Genomic DNA, 19,380 nt, shown 5'->3' with positions numbered 1-19,380 from the left:
TGCCTGACGCGATCGCGGCAATACGACGCGCTCGCATGCGCACATTGCACTCAGGCTCAGCCATAGCCGCGCCAGTACAATGGCAAGTGCGGCCGAGCCCCTGTGTGGGGCTACGGTCGGACCAGGGCGGGCAAAAGGTCGCCGATTGGGGGAAAGCCGCGGGAGGCCGCCCATCAAAGCGAGAGGGAGTAGGCAAAAGCAAAACAGCGCTGGTACACTTTGTAAACAAAACAATAATGCAAACGAATTATACAGCATAAACATTAGTAATAAATGTCACAAGATTTAGATGGGCATATATATACCCTGTGTAGGAATTAATTGGTAAAGGGCATTTAACATAGAAATGCCCCTAATAATGGGCAAGTTACACAAAAATACACAAAACTAGTAAAAAAAGAATACAGTTAGTACAAAAAGAGGCTGCTGCCCCGAAGTTAGGGAGCAAAAGGGGAGATTGTCGATGGACTAAGGAATCCATCTTGCCCATTATTAGTGGCATTTCTATGTTAAATGCCCTTTACCAATTAATTCCTACACAGGGTATATATATGCCCATCTAAATCTTGTGACATTAATAATGTTTATGCTGTATAATTCTTTTGCATTATTGTTTTGTTTACAAAGTGTACCAGCGCTGTTTTGCTTTTGCCTACTCCCTCTCGCTTTGATGGGCGCCCTCCCGCGACTTTCCCCCAATCGGCGACCTTGTGCCCGCCCTGGTCCGACCGTAGCCCCACCCAGAGGCTCGGCCGCACTTGCCATTGTACTTGCGCGGCTATGGCCGAGCCTGAGTGCAATGTGCGCATGCGACGTATTGCCGCGATCGCCACGGCGCACCGCAATGACGTCACTGTGTCGGGGACATTTAAGCAGGATAAATTCCTGCAGCGGTTGTGTTGGACACCAGGCCCTAGGACTCCCCCCTTGCTCTATCCAGCAACAAGCAAGTCCACATCTTGACACACTTCATTGGCTGTAGATGGAAATTTTACCTGAGCCTGCCATATTGCAGGCTTTAAAACTGAATTTGTCTCTGGCCTTTTGCTTGTCCCTTACCATACCTGTTTCTTCCCCATAGGTTGCATCTCATATGCGAGACTGTATGCGAGACCCTACCTCTGTATCCACATCCTACACAGTATTACTGTGCGGCTTTTGTAACCACTGGCCGCATATTTGTCACATTGCAACTGGGTCCTAGGGCCCTCTTCTTTTTACCTTCACTTTGAATTGTACACAGGTATATCCCAATATTACACTTTCCTTAGCTTTTTTTATCCCCTTTGTCCCTCCCCCCCCCCTCTTTTTTTATTGACTTTTGTGGTTCTTCTGGCCTTTTTTCTTCCCTTTTTCCTTTCTTCTGTTCCTTTCTCTTCCCCTCCCCTTTCCCATTCCCCCCCCCCTTTCCCTCCACTTCCCTTCCCCCTCCTCCTTCCCTTCTCTTTCATACCCCCCCCTTTTTCTTGCCCCCTTTTCCTCCATCCCTCCTCTTCCTTCTATGCTTCACTTTTCACTCCTTTCCCCACCCCCTCCCCCCACTTTTCTATTCACCCTTTCCCTGGTGTTTAGGGTTTCTCCGCCTACTTTATTATCATAAAAAAAAAAAAATCACAACTCTCCCGATGACACATCCCCACTATCACCTTGTCACACAAAATTGCAATCCCCACTTACGATGTACCTATGTATATAGTCAAACAGGTCCACCTCCGCAGTTGTCCCCCTTGGTCGCCGGGGGAGGCTTTTCCTGCGGTCGGCTGCGACTTCCGAGCGATTTGGTGTTCTTTCCATAGGTAAGCCACACAGCGATTGTTCCCCTAAGTAATGTTTATTTATATCTGTATGTTATTTTAATAATTGTTTGTTGACACTCTATTGGCCTATGCATGTCTACTTATATGTATATCTAGCCCTCTGCGCTAACAACTATGTATTATTTTTAGAATTCTCCTGACAAGCGACTCAGTCGCGAAACTAGTTGAGACCCTGTCTTGCGCGTCCTCCTCTTTCACCGTGACTCTCCCCTTGGGGACTACTGTAGCCCGGTGACTTGTCTGGTTGGTCCCGCAGGATATGCATTGCTCTGTATTATTGTTTTGATGTGTTTTATGACTATGTTTGTTTTTTGATACTATGTTAATAAATTGATATATATCTTAACCCTTATTACTTTTTGAGTTTACCTCTCCATACAGTACCGATATAGTCCTCTTGCCCCCCACTCTCGGTCTTTTGGGTCCTTGGGGTCCCCTAAGTCCAAAACTCTATTCTAATTACTACCACCTGTGTAAGCACTGGGTTACCAAAGTGGTAATTTTAAAACTGATCAGCAGACAGATCATTTCTTAGATTTTGATTTTTTACGAAAAAAAACATGCAAAAAGCTAAAAGGGAAAAAAAACTAATTTCTGAGAGCAACATTCAAATGTAAAACGCTGCACATACCATCTCCTGTCCAAGGTTCCACCAGCAAGTTTTCTGGTCCAGATTTATCCTCCTTGCCTTTGACATCACACGCTATTAGAGTAAACTGCAGTGGTCTTCCTGGAATAATAAGGGATGTGAATTATTAACAAAGCATAAGACAGTAAAACAAATTGTTCACCATTTCTGAAAACGCCAATAAAAATAGAGCTAATGTGTTTGTTTCCACTTCATTTTGACACCACGCAGTAGTAAAAATATAGAACTTCTAATGTAAATTCACAGAAAAAGTACAGACACTGTCAAAATCTACATAAAAACAGAATGCAAATCTCATAAACCCATATTTTATTCACAATAGAAAACAAAGTATATGAAATCTTTAAACTGAGAAAATGTACCATTTTATGAAAAAAAAATAAGGTAATTTTTAAATTGATGGCAGCAATATTAAAAAAAGGTGGGGCAGGGACATGTGCAGCAGCTCCTCTTCTTTTAATAACACTCTGTAAACATTTGGGAACTGAGGAGACCAGTTGCTTGAGTTTTAGGAGAAGAATGTTGTCCTATTCTTGCCTAATCTAGGATTCGAACTGCTCAACAGTCCTGGGTCCTCGGTCTTATTTTTTTTGTCTCAAGATGCATAAAATATTTTCAATTGGTGAAAGGTCCGGAGAGCAGGCAGACCAGTTAAGCAATCGGACCCTTCTACTTCTAAACTACATACTGCATCTGTGACAAGCATGTTTTCTCATTGTCCTGCAGAAGTATGCAAGGCCTTCCCTGAAAAAAACATCTGGATAGGAGCCTATGCTGCTCTAAAACCTGGATATATCTGAGCATTGACGGTGCCTTTCCAGATGTGCAGGCTTTGAATTGAGTGCTAAAAGATGGAAGGTCCCTCTCCTCCTTAGCCTTGAGCACACAATGTCCATGGTTGCCAAAAAAAATGGCAAATTTCGATCTGAAAACAGAACAGTTGTCCAGTTTAAAGCAGACCCTTTTAAAAAGGAGCTTTGACCAAGAGAAGATGGTGGCATTTCTGGATCATGTTCAGATATGGATTCTTCCCGATAGAGCTTTGACTTGAATTTTTGGACAGCATGGCAAACTTTTTATCTTTTGGCATTATGTCCTGTAGATGATGATGATGTAGAACCCCAATTTCAAAACACTGTAAAAACTACATAAAAACACAATCTGCAATCTCATAAACCAATATGGTATTAACAATCGAAAAACATCAAAATGTTTAAACTGACAAAATTGAAGATTTTAAGAAATAAATAGGTAATTTGACAGCAACTCATCTCAAAGAAGTTTGGACAGGGCAACAAAAAGCCGACAAAGTAAGTGGTATCAACAAGAAAGAGCTGGAAGAATATTTTGCAGCCAATTAGGTTAAATGGCAACAGGTCAGTAACATGATTGGGCATAAAAAAGAGCATCTTGGACAGTTGGGTTAGGTTTCCACTATTGCAACCCCAAAGTCACGCGATTTACAGTGTGACTTTGCAGTGCGATTTTTTATGCGATGTCATGCGACTGGTGAGAACAAGTCGCACAAGTCGGAACAAAATAGTACTAAAAACTTTTTTGAGTCGCGACGACTTGAGTCACACCAATTAGAACAGGACCATTGAAATACATGGATTTTGACTTGTCATGCGACTTAACATGTGTTAAGTCGCACAACTCGCAGTAGTGGAAACAGAGCCTTAGAGTGTCTCAGAAGTAAAGATGGGCAAAGTTTCACCAATCTTAAAAGCGGCATTTGAAAAATGTGGAGCAGTTTCACAATAATGTTCCTCAATGTAAAATAGCAAAGACTTTGCCCCATCTTTAATTCTGAGAAACTCTGGCTTTCAAAGATGCTTATTTAATTACCCAATCAGGTTACTGACCTGTTAACATTTTGCATCCAATTAGAATTAATGGCATTTCAGAGCTTCCTTATTAGTACCATCTACTTTGCCAGCTTTTTGTTGCCCTGTCCCAACTTTTTTTTTTGACCCGTTACTGCCGTGAATTTCAAAATTAACTTTTTCCCAAATATGGTACATTTCCTCAGTTTAAACATGCGATATGTTTCCTACTTTATATTGTAAATAAAATATGGGTTTATGAGATTTGCAAATCATTGCGTTCGGTTGCTAGGTAGATTTTACACAGCATTACTACCTCTTTTGGAATTGCTTTGTATGTATTCTCACTTAGCCAAAATGTCAGTGTCAATTAAGCAGTGTGCAGACACTGCCTGCTCTCAGACTCACTGGAATCCTTTAACAGCCTTTAAATTTTCATGACGCTTTTACTGCCTCTCAAATAAATTATATATATATATATATAATGGACTGCTGTATGCAATACTCAGAAGCTAGCTCATATTGCATTGCATCAAGAAAAGCTCACATAAAAATTTAAGTAGCTGAACACAAATGTATACAGTACAGAGACCAAAGAGCACCATGGTGAAGCATATTGTTTAACTACTACGGCCACTGTAAAAAAGACAGCCTCAAGGTGGCTCTATAAATCCGGGAGGCCGTCTTTTTACGGCCTCAGGTCCTCCGGCCACTGGGGGGCGCGCACGCCAGGCGCATCACCGCAATGCCGATGCGCGTGCCTGGCGGCCACAATGTCCTCTAGGTTCCCGCGATCGGCAGTTTTAGAGCAGGGACGTGGAGCTCTGTGTGTAAACACAGAGCTCCACGTCCTGTCAGGGAGAGGAGACTAATGCTGTGTCCCTTGTACATAGGGACAGAGCATCGGTCACCTCCCCCAGTCAGTCCCCTCCCCCCACAGTAAGAATCACTCCCAGGATCCACATTTAACCCCTTCCTCGCCCCCTAGTGTTAACCCCTTCCGTGTCAGTCACATTTATACAGTAATCAGTGTGTTTTTATAGCGCTGTTCGCTGTATTAATGTGAATGGTCCCAAAAATGTGTCAAAAGTGTCCGATGTGTCCGCCATAATATCGCAGTCCTCACAAAATTCGCAGATCGCCGTATTACTAGTAAAAAAAAAAAAAAAAGTCATAATTCTATCCCCTATTTTGGAGCCACTATAACTTTTGCGCAAACCAATCACTATACGCTTATTGCGATTTTTTTTTTTTTTTTTTACCAAAAATATGTAGAATACATATCGGCCTAAACTGAGGGGGAAAAAAAAGTTATTTTTTTTTAAAAAAATGGGACATTTATTATAGCAACAAGTAAAAAAGATTTTTTTTTCATAATTGTCGCTTTTTTTGTTTATAGAGCAAAAAATAAAAACCACAGAGGTGATCAAATACCACCAAAAGAAAGCTCTATTCGTGGGGGAAAAAAGGACGTCAATTTTGTTTGGGAGGCACGTCGCACGACCGCGCAATTTTAATTTAAAGCTGCGCAGTGCTGAAAGCTGAAATTTCGCCTGGGCAGGAAGGGGGTATATGTGCCCAGTAAGCAAGTGGTTAATGAGGTAACTTAGCAAGGCCCCATTAAAAAGTAAGGAAGGTCTGAGGAGCTATGGGGACAGTAGTATGTAATGCAGAGTTCAAGAGTCAGAAGAAAGTAACAGAGTGCAGGGGACAGGAGGAGTATACAACGCAGAGTTCAAGGGGCCAAGTAGTAAGTAATACACAGTGCAAGGGGAATAATACATTAATCTGTGTGCTTTAAGAGCGTAGTGCATCCCAATGGGAAATAAATTTAAAAGAGCCAATATAAGTCCTGGGTGGCTTAACTCCAACGTAAAAATGCATACAAAAGCAAAGGAGAAGGCCTTCAAAAACGACAAGGCTGAGGGGTCATCATCAGCATTCCAACTTTACAAAGTATGCAATAAGAAAAGTAAGGGTGCAATCAGGGCGGCTAAGATAGAATGCGAAAAGCACATATCGGAGGAGAGTAAAAAAAATCCCAAGAAATTCTTTAAGTATATAAATAGTAAAAGGAGGGAGGTCAGATCATATTGGACCCATAAAGAATGATGAAGGGAATCTGGTTACAAAAGGATGGAGAGATGGCGAAGGTATTGGATATATTTTTCTCCTCAGTCTTTACGAGGGAAACTGCAAGGTTTATCCTCATGACACATCATAAGAAGCACCCTCATGGCTAACAGAGGATAGAATTAGAAATAGACTTGAAAAACCTAACATTAATAAGGCAGCGAGACCAGATGGCTTCCAACCAAGGATCCTTAAGGAGCTCAGTCAAGTAATTGCCAGACCATTGTTCCTAAAAAAAACTATTAGATAGGCACCTAAACGACCTTAACATACAGGGATATACAATGTAACAGGGATATACAATGTAATACCGACATAAAACACACAGACAGGTTAGAGTGTGTGTTAAAGGTCAGCGTTCCGTTTACAAAACCCCAAAGTTCATTACAGGAGTTTATTGTAGTAATGTCTAATGGCATACAAGTGAAGGGCACCAATAAATAATATAAAAATTATATAAAATTTTACCTGACTAAAGCGCAGAGATGCATATGAAGCACACATGTGACAGCATGAACACTTGTAATGTATATGCTAATCGAAATAGGCATGAATAAATACAGAAAAAAAGAAAAAGAAAAAGAAAATGAACATTACCATATTTATAGAGAAGATTAATTCTAACAGATTCCATTGAATCTATAAGGGAGGCAGCTTTGTACTGTAAATCCAAATGGTCCATAATCGTACAAAGAGAAGCGATTACTTTAGCAATACTCCCTCTGGCCAAAGCAAATGCCAAGAGATCTAAATCTACCGCTGGTGTGGTGCAGCAGCTGCAAAAGAAAAGCAAAATGCCATAAGTTTTAAAATAAACTTTTGTTCTCAAAGTGAAGTTAGTCAAAAGTCAGTTACCTTGCAGTTCTCATAAGAAAGCTATTCACCTCTTCCAAAATATTTGGTGATAAAAAATGCGGAAATTCGGCAGTTCCTTGCGTTAAAGAGAGAGGCATCATGTGTTGTAAAGCCTTCCTAAAAAATAAATAAAACAATAACAATTTTGAAGAAACACTCACAAACGACTTAAATTTTGAAGTCACAAAGCATGCAAAAAGACCAGCATTTAAGAAGCATCATCAGCAGGGTTGTAAAGCTGCATAGTCGGATAACTTACCCACCAACTGAACAAAAGCAAGGAGAAAGACTTCTGAATGACATTTTACAAAGGAGTTGGTGGTTTTACAGACACAGAGCACATGCAGCCCCTGCCTCCTCTCCACATCTGCATTCTTTGCAACCTTTTTTTTTTTTTTTTTTTTTTTTTTTTTTAATATATTTTTATTGGATTATTCAAAATTTTACAATAGTAGCAAATAAAATAATTTTTTTTTACAGTATACAAGAGGTGAAATAGCATACATCTTCGATTGCACATATACAATGCTAGTTAGGAAGTTGAGTATATACAATATTGTTTAAATAAGGTAGAGAATTCCTAGTGATACTTCATGTTGAAACAAAAATCTAATTTCAATCGTAGAAGGGAGGATTGAACACTCCCGAACACCCCCGAGGGGACTCACAGTGCCCGGGAGGCTATCCTTCCATAAGAAATGTTAACTAAACAAAAAGAGTAAATATTAGTATTAAATTAAATGAAGTAAATCATGTCAGGGTATCGTACCAGAGATTCCAAGTAGCCCAATAGATCGTATATTTATGAAGTAAGCCTAAGGATGATGCCAGTATTTTTTCATAGGAGTTATGAAGGTTGGTAAGGTCAACAGCATCATCGGGAGATGGCGGATTAGAATCTTTCCATTTCCTAGTAATAGATAGTCTAGCCGCTAAGAGGAAATGAGTTACAATTCTTTGTAGATTAGCTGGGAATTTTTCTATTCCCAGGGATAACAGAGCCAATGCCGGATCGGGTGTTACTTGTGTTTGTGTCAAATCAGAAATAGTTTGGAAAATTTTTGTCCAGTAGTTGTTAAGCTTAGGGCAGCTCCACAATATATGAAATATGTCCCCTTTAGCCGTACAAAGTCTCCAACACGTGTTGGGGGATTGGGAATTAAATTTGGACATTACTGCTGGAGTATAATACCAACGTAGAGTAATTTGGTAGATAATTCCCATAGGGAGGTGCACTTAGAAGCAGATTTATTGGCTTTGCAAGCTATATGCCATTGGTTATCTGTAAAGGAACATTTAAGGTCTTTTTCCCACTGTAGATGAGAAGAAGATTTAGTGAAAGTACGTTTTTGTTGCATTAAATTATAGAATAAGGAAATGCCTCTTGTTTGTTGTACTGGTGATGTCAAATAGGACCAAGCCGAAGTGTGAATGAGCTTAAAGAAATGGCCTAGTTTATCCCTTTCATGCCTATGCCTATGTATGACATTTGGTGTTTACAAGTTAAAATCCATATTTTTGGCTAGAAAATTACTTAGAACCCCCAAACATTATATATATATTTTTAGCAGAGAATCTAGAGAATAAAATGGCGATTGTTGCAATATTTTATGTCATACGGTATTTGTGCGGCGGTGTTTTAAACACAACTTTTTGGGAAAAATTTACTTTCATGAATTTTAAAAAAATGAAAAAGTAAAATTAGCCCATTTTTTTTGCATAATGTGAAAGATGATGTTATGCCGAGTAAATAGATACCAAGCATGACACGCTTTATAATTGCACGCACTCGTGGAATGGCGACAAACTACGGTAACTAAAAATCTCCATAGGCGACGCTTTAAACTTTTTTTACGGTTACCAGGTTAGAGTTCCAGAGTAGGCCTAGTGCTATAATTATTGCTCTCGCTCTTACGATCGCGGCGATACCTCACATGTGTTATTTGAACACCGTTTTCATATGCGGGCGCGACTTCCGTATGCGCTTTCTTTGCTGCGCAAGCTCGCGGGGAGGGGGGGCGCTTTAAAAATTTTTTTTTTTGTTTTCTTATTTATTTATTTATTTTTTCTAACATTAAATTTTTTTTTTTTTTTTTTTTACATTTTGATCACTTTTATTGCTGTCACAAGGAATGTAAACATCCCTTGTGACAGCAATAGGTCGTGACAGGTACTCTTTATGGAGGGATCGGGGGTCTAAAAGACCTCCGAGCCCTCCTTTGCACTTCAAAGTATTCAGATCGCCGAAAACGGCGATTCTGAATACTGTGTACTTTTTTAAATCCGGCGCCATTGGCATCTGAGAAACCCGGAAGTGACGTCATGACGCCGCTTCCGTGGTTTCGATGCGGACACTGAATCAAAGCCGTTTACGGCTTTGTTTCAGAGCGCGCCGAGACGCTGGAGGCGCCGGATCGTGGATCGGGTCTCCCGGTGGGACGGGAGGCCCGGTCAGAGCGGCGAGAGGCGGCGGGAGGGGGGGGATGTCCCCTCCCGCTCCTCCGGCATAACAACCGAGCGGCTTTTAGCCGCATCGGTTGTTATGTTTGGAAAGCCGATCGCCGGCTCTAAACAACGGTACCGGGATGATGCCTGCGGCTGCAGGCATCATCCCGGTATAACCCCTGAAAGCCGAGGACGCATATATGCGTTCCGTCGGCGTGAAAGGGTTATATAAACAATGTACCACTTGTGTATATTGAGAATAATTAATGTGAGGCAGGTCATATTCGGATTGAATAGATTGGAAGGATTTAATGTATTCATTCGAGTAAAAGTCCTGTAGATAATCAATGCCTTTTTTGTGCCAGAAAGCAATTGGAATGTGACTAATAAGAAGGTATAAAGCTTGGATAGGGACCTTAATATCAATGCTGGGATCTGTTAGTTCAGAAGAGGTCAAGAATTTAAGCCATGTTTTAATGGAAACAGCCATTGTAGGTGGTAGATGTGTTGGGATTTTAACCCCCGAAATGGCCCCATACAACCAAATATTGGTTGGGCCATACATTCTTTGCAACCTTATGCCTCGTCTGCTCCCTTTGTTTTGTTAAAAAATACTTCACTTAGGCCTGGTTCACACTAGTGCGATGTCAGATATTGCATGCGATTTGCATGCAATTTGCACTGCATTGCTGTTCACATCACATGTGATGTCTGTGCGATGCGATTTCAGCCATACAAACTGTATGGCTGAAATCGCATCTCATTCACACCAAAATCGTGCGGGACCCTTCTTTTTGGTCCGCACAAATTAAATCGCATGGGTGTTCACACTGATCCGATCCCTGCACCTTTTTATAGTTCGCACTACGATCCGATCTTATATTGTGGAAAACATTAAAGAAGTCGTCCAGCCTAAGCTCATTTGACTGGGCTTTTCCTATGGATCACAGGAGTGCAATTAGTTTTGCACTCATGTGACCCTTTTTCAGCAGAGAATGGTCTGAAGTTCACTCTCTGCTGACGTCACCTATATCAGTCCAGGCAATGTGTCATTGTGACAATAAAGTCTGAATCCACCAGGTGCCTTGACTGACACTCGTCTCAGCCTCTCAGCAACCACAGAGAACCTGAGGCGGCCACTCCCCTCCACAGCTCAGCACTCCAGTGAGTGTGAAGGATCAGAGCAGAGGGTTGCTGATTGACAGCTATGAGAACATCGGCGATGTTCGATCACTCAGTTCTCAGTGTAAATGCACCGGGGGACAGATGCAGCATCAGACCGATGTATGATGGAGGAAAACAAACCCATACTTCACTTTTAACAATCTGACAAGGTTAAGAACCTGGATGTTTGCAGATTATTCTTCTTTAATACATCATGTTAACAGGAGGATCAGATACTTTTCTACTGCATGTGGCACTTACAGGTTTTTGTCCTACCGCCAGCATGTGACTGGACAGTGAAAGGAGAAGCAGCAGACCGAACCCTATTAGAACATATATGTTGCAACACAATTGACTGGTTCACTGTGCCACTTCTCTCTCCCAATCCAAACTCACTGTGGTGCATCAGCATGTGTTGTGGCTTGCTAAAAAACACATGCACTGCGCCTTGAATGTCAATTCAAATTAAGGGCACAGCAAAAGTACAACACTGGATCAACCATCTATTATTTAACTTGTGTTGTGAAACAAGTGGTTGACAAATCATGATATACGACAACTTAAAAGTTACAGTCAAAAGTATTGCTTTCGGTCATAAACCCAAACAGCTGAGACAAGCCTCAAACCTCCTGGCACAAAGTGATTTGGAGAACAAAATTAAGCTTTTTGGCCACAACCATGAACACTACATTTGGAGAGGAGTCAACAAGGCCCAAGATAAAAAGTACACTATTCCTGCTGTAAAACACAGAGGTGAATTGCGGTTTTGGGGATGTGTGAGCTACAAAGGCACAGGAAATTTGGTCAAAACTGATGAGAAGATGAATGCAGTATGTTATCAAAAAAATACTGGAGGAAAATTTGCATTCATCAGCCAGAAAGCTGCGCATGGGACGTATTTGGACATTCCAACATGACAATGATCTAAAACACAAGACCAGGTCGACCCATCATTGGCTACAGCAGAATAAAGTGAAGTTTCTGGTTCTGGAGTGGCCATCTCAGTCTCCTGACCTCAATATCATTGAGCCACTCTGGGGAGATCTGAAACATGCAGTTCATGCAAGACAGCTCAAGAATTTACAGGAACTGGAAGATTTTTGCCAAGAGGAATGGGCAGCTTTACCATCTGAGAAGATAAAGAGCCTCATCCACAAATACCACAAAAGACTTCCAGCTGTCATTGACATTAAAGGGGACATTTAATGTAATTTGACATTTGTGGGGGGGGACGGGGGGGGGGGGACATTTGGTTAAAGCATGGGTCCCACTTACAAAAAAAAATATTAAAAGCCAGCAGCTACAAATACAGCAGCTGCTGACTTAATAAATGGACACTTACCTGTCCATGGTGTCAGCAATGTAGGTAGCCGGGGCCGATCGGCTGCCCCCGCCACCTTCATCGGTGAGGGAATCAGAAATTGAAGTGTTGCGACTTTACTTCCCGCTACTCCTACTGCGCATGAGGGAGTAGCGCTGCGCGTCTTTGCTGGTCCCCGCTGTGATCTGGGAGCTGTGTTTCTCTCAGAATTCAGCTGGGGCACAGAGTAGGCACTGGAAGTGGCGTAGATCACAGAGGTGATCTATGCCAGGAAGTGGGAGCAAATACCTCTATTAGATGGGTATCTGCTCCCCCCTGAAAGGTGCCAAATGTGACACCAGAGGGGGGGGGGGAGGGTTCCAAAAAGTGGAAGTTCCATTTTTGGGTGGAACTCCACTTTAAGGAGCTCAAGCAGTGCTCAACTGCCCCTTTTATTAAGCACTGGCCCCTCATTTGAGAGCAGACATAGCTCAGAGTTCAAATAGATTTGTCATTTGAGACAGCACCATCGGCTAGTTTCTTGCCTCTGTGCAGATATTGCATCTGAGACTGGTACTGTTCACGTGCGCCGACACACATACTTCAGGTTCTTTATTCCGTTCATTTACAGTCTTCTAATCTCACAACAAAAGCAGTGCATCTGGAGTTTACCCATGCCAAATAGACTACCTGTAATGTTAATTAGGTGCTGGGGTGCTGCACAGGCACCAACTTCAGCACTTTGTGCAACGCATGTAGTCAGCCACAGTTATATTATATATTTTATATAATATATATATATATATGAAGGACTTGAGTCTAAGGTCCCCGAACCAAAGAGTCAAGAAGGGAATAGGGGGCCAATAGGACTATTAGCGGTACCAATAAACAATTAAAAAAGGAAATAAGAAAAATTTTTAAAATTCATAATTTTTATTGAAAGACATACAGACAGTTACAGGATAAAAAATGAAACAACCATCCAGCAGCGCCAAAGTTGAGGTCCCCAAAGTGGGAAAACATAACGATGGGTAGGGGGTTGCAACAGTTCTCAACTAGTTTCGTGGACTAAAAACCGCTTCATCAGGAGAGGATCTAAATCTATCTTAAGGATGAAGGTACCCCTCATTATAATATTAATAAAATCTACCCTTGAGGCTTCTTTTCATATAATTTAAGGTGGATAACACACCTGGGCCCCTGTATGGTAGCTTGTGATTGGCGCTTGGCCGCGCCTCCAGCACGCTGCCTACGTACTACTCCTCAGTCTATCTGGGGAACAGCCTCTCTTTTTTACTTAAGCATTACCTATTTATATATTTGTTTTACTACCCATTGTAACCCTGTGCTTGAACTGTGGCGACAAGACCGAGCATAGTCTAGCCATTCCCTGACGTCCGGTTTACCTGTGTCACTGGTGTGATTATCCTCAGACCAGACCCAGCAACTCAGGACTGCTTCTCAGACTGAGACCCAGTCTGTCCCAAGGCAAATTACCACTGCAGGGACATACACTGCCTTTTTTTTTGAGTCTAAGCCCCTATTCAGCCCCATTGAGATCATCTGCCCCAATGGAAATTAAACCATCATCCGCCAGACCTTTATATGCTCGCCACCTTATGTCCACAAATAATGCTATAGGTTACCCCTGTGCCTATTCTCCAACAGGCACTTACATTTTATATACATTGCGTTATATTTTGTATCTGTATCTACACAATAATACATTGCTTATATTTGTAAATGCCGTTTATGTTTGTCATTAACCAGGTTCATTGCTCATCTTGCTCTGCCAATGTTGTGGGGGTCGGTACGGCGATTCCAGACCTCCCTCTCCGTCCTTCCCCATCCCTCCCTTTCCTCCTCCCCTCCCTTCCTTGCCCTGTCTTTCTTTCCCTTCCTTTTCCCCGCCCCCCGGTGACCTCAGACCCGCCCCCGTGATGTCGGTGACTCCTCTCCAGGAGCTGTCACTCATGTGGCATGGGCATGGTGCGGGTCTCCGCCCCCACCATCCCTACACCAACGTACGACACAAAGTGCGTTTGCACGTTCACGCCATACCCTGGCCTTACGTCAGTGACGCTGCAGCACGGCGTCCGCATGCCTGCACCAGCGCCACTGTACCTCCGGACACTTTAAAAAGGACCCTGTATTTCCCGGTGACCACCTTCGCCGGACCCCGGGACTGCTGTGGCTCTACCCAGCCAAGTGTAAGCTCTTCGTGTGCCTATGCACTACATTCCATCCTCAGCCAGCCTTAGCCATTGTGTTTCCCCCTTTCCCCCCCCCCTCCTCATTTTATAACCTAGTTTTACATGCATTTTATCCCTTTGCAGGCACTGCTTGTCTCGCAGCATCATTACCCTGATGCTTCGCCTGGACCACGTCTGGTCCCTTCTAACACATACACCTACTAACCTGGCACAGTTGTACCCCAATATGTGCCACTATGGGGCTCCTGTCTCCGGGATCCCCCTATCCACCGTTACCTCGCTTGTCCCGAAGGTATTCACACACTGGACTTATTTTATGTGTTATTTAATTTTCACCCATCCACTCTGTTCACTCCTCATACCTCTCCCCTATCACTTCCTTTCTTGTCCCCTCCTTTCCCCCCCCCACCTTCCTTGTTGCCCTGTCCTCCTCTCCTGCACCCCCCTTCCCAGTCCAGCTTTCCTACCTTAAAACCTCCCCTCTTTTTACCCCCCTCTCCTCCCCTCCCCCCTTTTGTAGCCCCCCTCTCCCCCTCCCCCCCCTTCCCTGTTTCTCTCCCCGTGTCCCCCTGTTCCCCAGGTCCCCCTATTTCCTCACTTATCCCACACTCACCCTTTACCTCCCACCTAACATGTTTTTGCAGTGTTCACGCTTGGCACTTATCCTCCACTATACACCGCGGTCCCCTTTACACACCCCCCCCCTCTCCCCCTCTTCAGCTGTAGGCTTAGCGTCGTTGATGATCATTTATCCATCTATACCCGATCAACAGGTCCCTCCACATTTGTGCCCTTGCTGGCCACCGTGGGGGTTTTGTGTTGTCTGGTCCCGCTCGTTGTACCCCTCTGGCAGACCGTCGTAGGTGAGCAATGTAACCTCTTTTTTCCCCTTGTCCACTTATGTTGTTGTTTTTTAAATCACTGATGTATTGTTAAATCACTTTTAGATCCTCTCCTGATGAAGCGGTTTTTAGTCCGCGAAACTAGTTGAGAACTGTTGCAACCCCCTACCCATCGTTATGTTTTCCCACTTTGGGGACCTCAACTTTGGCGCTGCTGGATGGTTGTTTCATTTTTTATCCTGTAACTGTATGTCTTTCAATAAAAAAAGAGATTTTTAATACAGCTTACCTGTAAAATCTTTTTCTTGGAGTACATCACGGGACACAGAGCGGCATATTCATTACTATATGGGTTATATGGAGTACCTTCAGGTGATGGACACTGGCAATCTCAAACAGGAAGTGCCCCTCCCTATATAACCCCCTCCCATAGGAGGAGTACCTCAGTTTTGTAGCAAGCAGTATGCCTCCCAAAATGGTCCCCATAAGAGGGGTGGGAGCTCTGTGTCCCGTGATGTACTCCAAGAAAAAGATTTTACAGGTAAGCTGTATTAAAAATCTCTTTCTTTATCGTACATCACGGGACACAGAGCGGCATATTCATTACTATATGGGATGTCCCAAAGCAATGCTTACAATGAGGGGAGGGAGAACATCTTCCCAAGACAAAAGGATTTAATTTAGAGATATACTCAAATCATAATAAATCCAACTTAGTTGAGAAAAAATAATTTTAAATTTAACTCAAAAAGGGAGCCCCCGGAATCCGAGGGTCTCAAACTGCAGCCTGCAGCACTGCCTGCCCAAAGGCTGTATCAGTATTCCTTCTTACGTCCAACTGGTAGAATTTTGTAAACGTGTGGACAGAAGACCAGGTTGCCGCCTTGCAAACTTGAGCCATAGAGATCTGGTGGTGTGCTGCCCAGGAGGCGCCCATGGCCCTAGTAGAATGAGCCTTTAATGATAACGGAGGAGGCAACCCCTTCAAGCCGTAGGCCTGAGTGATTAACTGTTTAATCCACCTTGAGATGGTGGATTTTGCAGCTGCCTGCCCCTTCTTGGGCCCATCCGGTAAAATGAACAACACATCTGTTTTCCGGATCTTCTCTGTAGCTTTAAGATAGGCCTTCATGGCCCTGACAATATCCAAGGTATGCAGCAACCCTTCCTTTCTGGAAGTAGGTTTAGGGAAGAAGGATGGTAATACCAAATCCTGGTTTAGATGAAAACTGGATATAACCTTTGGTAGGAAGGAAGGATGAGGGCGGAGAACGACCTTGTCCTTATGTAAAATAGGATATGGTTCCTTACAGGATAAGGCTGCCAGTTCCGATACTCTTCTGGCGGAAACTATGGCGACCAAAAATACTAACTTCCTTGTCAGTAAAACCAAAGGAATTTCAGCCAACGGCTCAAAAGGTTGTTTCTGTAAACTTGACAGAACAAGATTTAAATCCCACGGACAAAGCGGGGATTTAACTGGAGGATTAATACGTAAGACCCCTTGCATGAAGGTCTTAACCAGCGAGTGGGTGGCCAGCGGCCGCTGAAACCACACTGACAAAGCTGAAATCTGTCCTTTGATAGTGCTTAATGCCAGTCCTTTATCCACTCCTAGCTGGAGAAAACGTAATACTCTATCGATGGTAAACTTACGAGAAAGCCATAGCTTGGACTCACACCAGCCTACATAGGCCTTCCAGACCCTGTAATACATCACCCTAGAGACCTGTTTCCTGGCTCTGATTAGGGTAGAGATTACTTTCTGAGACAGACCTTTACCCCTGAGAATCAGGGATTCAGCTTCCAGGCCGTCAAGTTTAGATGCCGTAAGGCAGGGTGGAGGATCGGACCTTGCGATAGCAGGTCTGGTCGTAGAGGAAGAGTCCAAGGGTCTCCCACTACCATCTTTAGGATTAGTGAATACCATGCCCTTCTGGGCCATGCTGGAGCTACCAGGATGACTGGTATGTGCTCCACCCTGATCCTGCGCAGCAGGCGGGGTAGTAACTGGAGCGGGGGAAATGCATAAAGAAGTTTGAACTAATGCCAAGGGCAAACCAGCGCATCGGTTCCGCAGGCCATCGGATCCCTTGAGCGGGATATGAACCTGTCTAGCTTCTTGTTGAGTCTCGATGCCATGACATCCACATCCGGCACTCCCCATCTCTGGCAGAGTGTCTGAAAGACCATTCCCCCGGCAACAGAGTCTGGCGACTTAAGAAGTCCGTCTGAAGGTTGTCCACTCCTGGAATGAATATTGCCGATATGCAGGGCACATGAGCTTCTGCCCACAGGAGAATCAAGCTCACCTCTCTCTGAGCGGCTTGACTCTTGGTTCCCCCTTGGTGATTTATGTATGCCACTGCCGTGGCATTGTCCGATTGAATTCTCACCGGGAACCCCTGCAACTTGGACGTCCAAGCCCTGAGGGCTAGTCGAGCAGCTCTGAGCTCCAAGATGTTGATGGGCAACTGCTTCTCTGGCTTTGCCCAAGTACCTTGGCGAGTGCAACCATCCAAAATTGCTCCCCAGCCCGTCAGGCTGGCGTCTGTGGTTACTATCTTCCAAGCCACTGGGCTGAAAGACTTCTCTTCAGTAGATTGCCCATCTCTTGGAAAACTTCTCTTCCATAGGATATAAGGCAGAGAATCTTTTAGGTGGTACAAAGATTCTATCTGGCTTGGTCCAATCTTGGAACATAACTTCCTCTAGCAGAGGATGGATCGGAAAAACCGCATTGCTTTGAGGCGCTATTAGTGAGCCCAAAGCTGAAACCGTTGATACTTGGAGATCTGGTACTGGCAAGTTGAATGTCCTATGGACCAAGTCTGTTAATACTTGAACCCACCAGCTCTCCCCTTGGGAGGCTGCGCCAGACTCCTCCGTACCCGGATCCTCGATCCCTGAACCTACTTGGTCCTTGTCCAAGAGGTCGTCCAATTCCCCTGCGGAAGGGGCCTCCTCATCTGAGGGTTCACGCTCGGGCGACGGAGATCTATTCCGTTTTCTGCCCCGCATAGCCTTGGCTATCATTTTTTCCATTCTTTTTTCCATCTCCTTTAGAGAGGTGGACAGTACCTCGTCCGTGACCACCCTAGGGTTGGACTGACCCGTGCCAGCTCCAGCCCCAGATCCCGATGGTCCCACCAAGGCTCCCTCTGGGGAAAGCAGCGGCTGCCATGGTACAATACCGAGGTACGCCCGCTACTTAACGGTGTTTGGAAAAATAAATAGTTATTGCCCAAAAACCTTTTTGGGGAAAAAATGCCTTCTTTCTTATTAACCTGGTTTGTTTCTTTTTCTTTTTTTCTTTTTTTAAACCAAAGAAAGAAAAACCATTCTGTCCCCTTTAGTAGTATTGCCAAAAAACTGCTGAAAAAGAAACACCTATCTCTAGGGTAAAGGACAGTCTTTTCAAGACTGTAATACTCTTCTTTGGCCACTGTGTGTCCTCGGCGCCCCACGCTGCCGCTCTGGTCCTTCTCTCAGTTCCAACACTCACTGAGCTGGGAACATATTTGGAAGGGCCGCCCCTTCCTTTTACCTACAGGCCCGCCCTTCCCCTGTCAGCAAACGGCGCGAAATTGCGCCCATATCACGGGGACGCACGCGCGCGCCCGCCGGCGCGGGGGGGGGGGCCACACGAGGAGGTCAGAGGCTGATCCTGCCGTCCAGGCCAGGATCTTTTTTTTTTTTTTTTTTACATAAGAAACCTCAGTAGATTCCCAGGGGCTTCTCTTAGAGAGAATTGTCACTATACACACAGGCCCTTTCAATGCTTTCTAGCACCAGTTGCAATACTACCAGGGAGGTCACCATTATGGGGAATATATACATATAGAGTCATCCTATCCTAAGATATGTGACTCACCTTGCCAGATGCAGCGCATAAACTTTAGGCATGTCCCACTGTGACCTCCCCCCAGAAAACCTGCTGCGAACCAAGTTCCGCAAGCTTCCCCTTCACTTACCTGCTCCATGCCGCAGGACTTTGCACAGCAAGAGGTCCAATCTTCCCCCATCTCCGTGGGGCGTCTAGACCTTCAGGCCCTGGGTTCCTATGAAGGATCCACTGTCCTGGGCCCATATAGCACTCTGGCAACAGAAACATTAGGCCCCCAAAGGTTTCTAAG

At 44.0% G+C, this 19,380-nt stretch overlaps 1 protein-coding gene across 2 annotated transcripts in view; it reads right to left on the bottom strand.

Annotated features, from left to right (window-relative positions):
• The window catches only part of ZZEF1 (zinc finger ZZ-type and EF-hand domain containing 1), a 300,633-nt gene that overhangs the window by 241,770 nt on the left and 39,483 nt on the right, over nucleotides 1–19,380 (bottom strand). For both annotated transcript variants that reach the window (XM_040336714.1, XM_040336715.1), the window contains exons 7-9: nucleotides 7,281–7,397; nucleotides 7,023–7,201; nucleotides 2,449–2,547 (exon numbers count right to left, since the gene is read on the bottom strand). In XM_040336714.1, the coding sequence (XP_040192648.1) occupies nucleotides 2,449–2,547; nucleotides 7,023–7,201; nucleotides 7,281–7,397 (395 nt within the window). The remainder of the gene's footprint in view (nucleotides 1–2,448; nucleotides 2,548–7,022; nucleotides 7,202–7,280; nucleotides 7,398–19,380) is intronic.

This window comes from Rana temporaria, chromosome 2 (assembly GCF_905171775.1).
Source record: "Rana temporaria chromosome 2, aRanTem1.1, whole genome shotgun sequence".
In the NCBI taxonomy this organism is placed as follows: domain Eukaryota; kingdom Metazoa; phylum Chordata; class Amphibia; order Anura; family Ranidae; genus Rana; species Rana temporaria.
The sequence above is the reverse complement of the archived record's forward strand: the minus strand, read 5'-3'. Positions and strand labels throughout refer to the sequence as shown.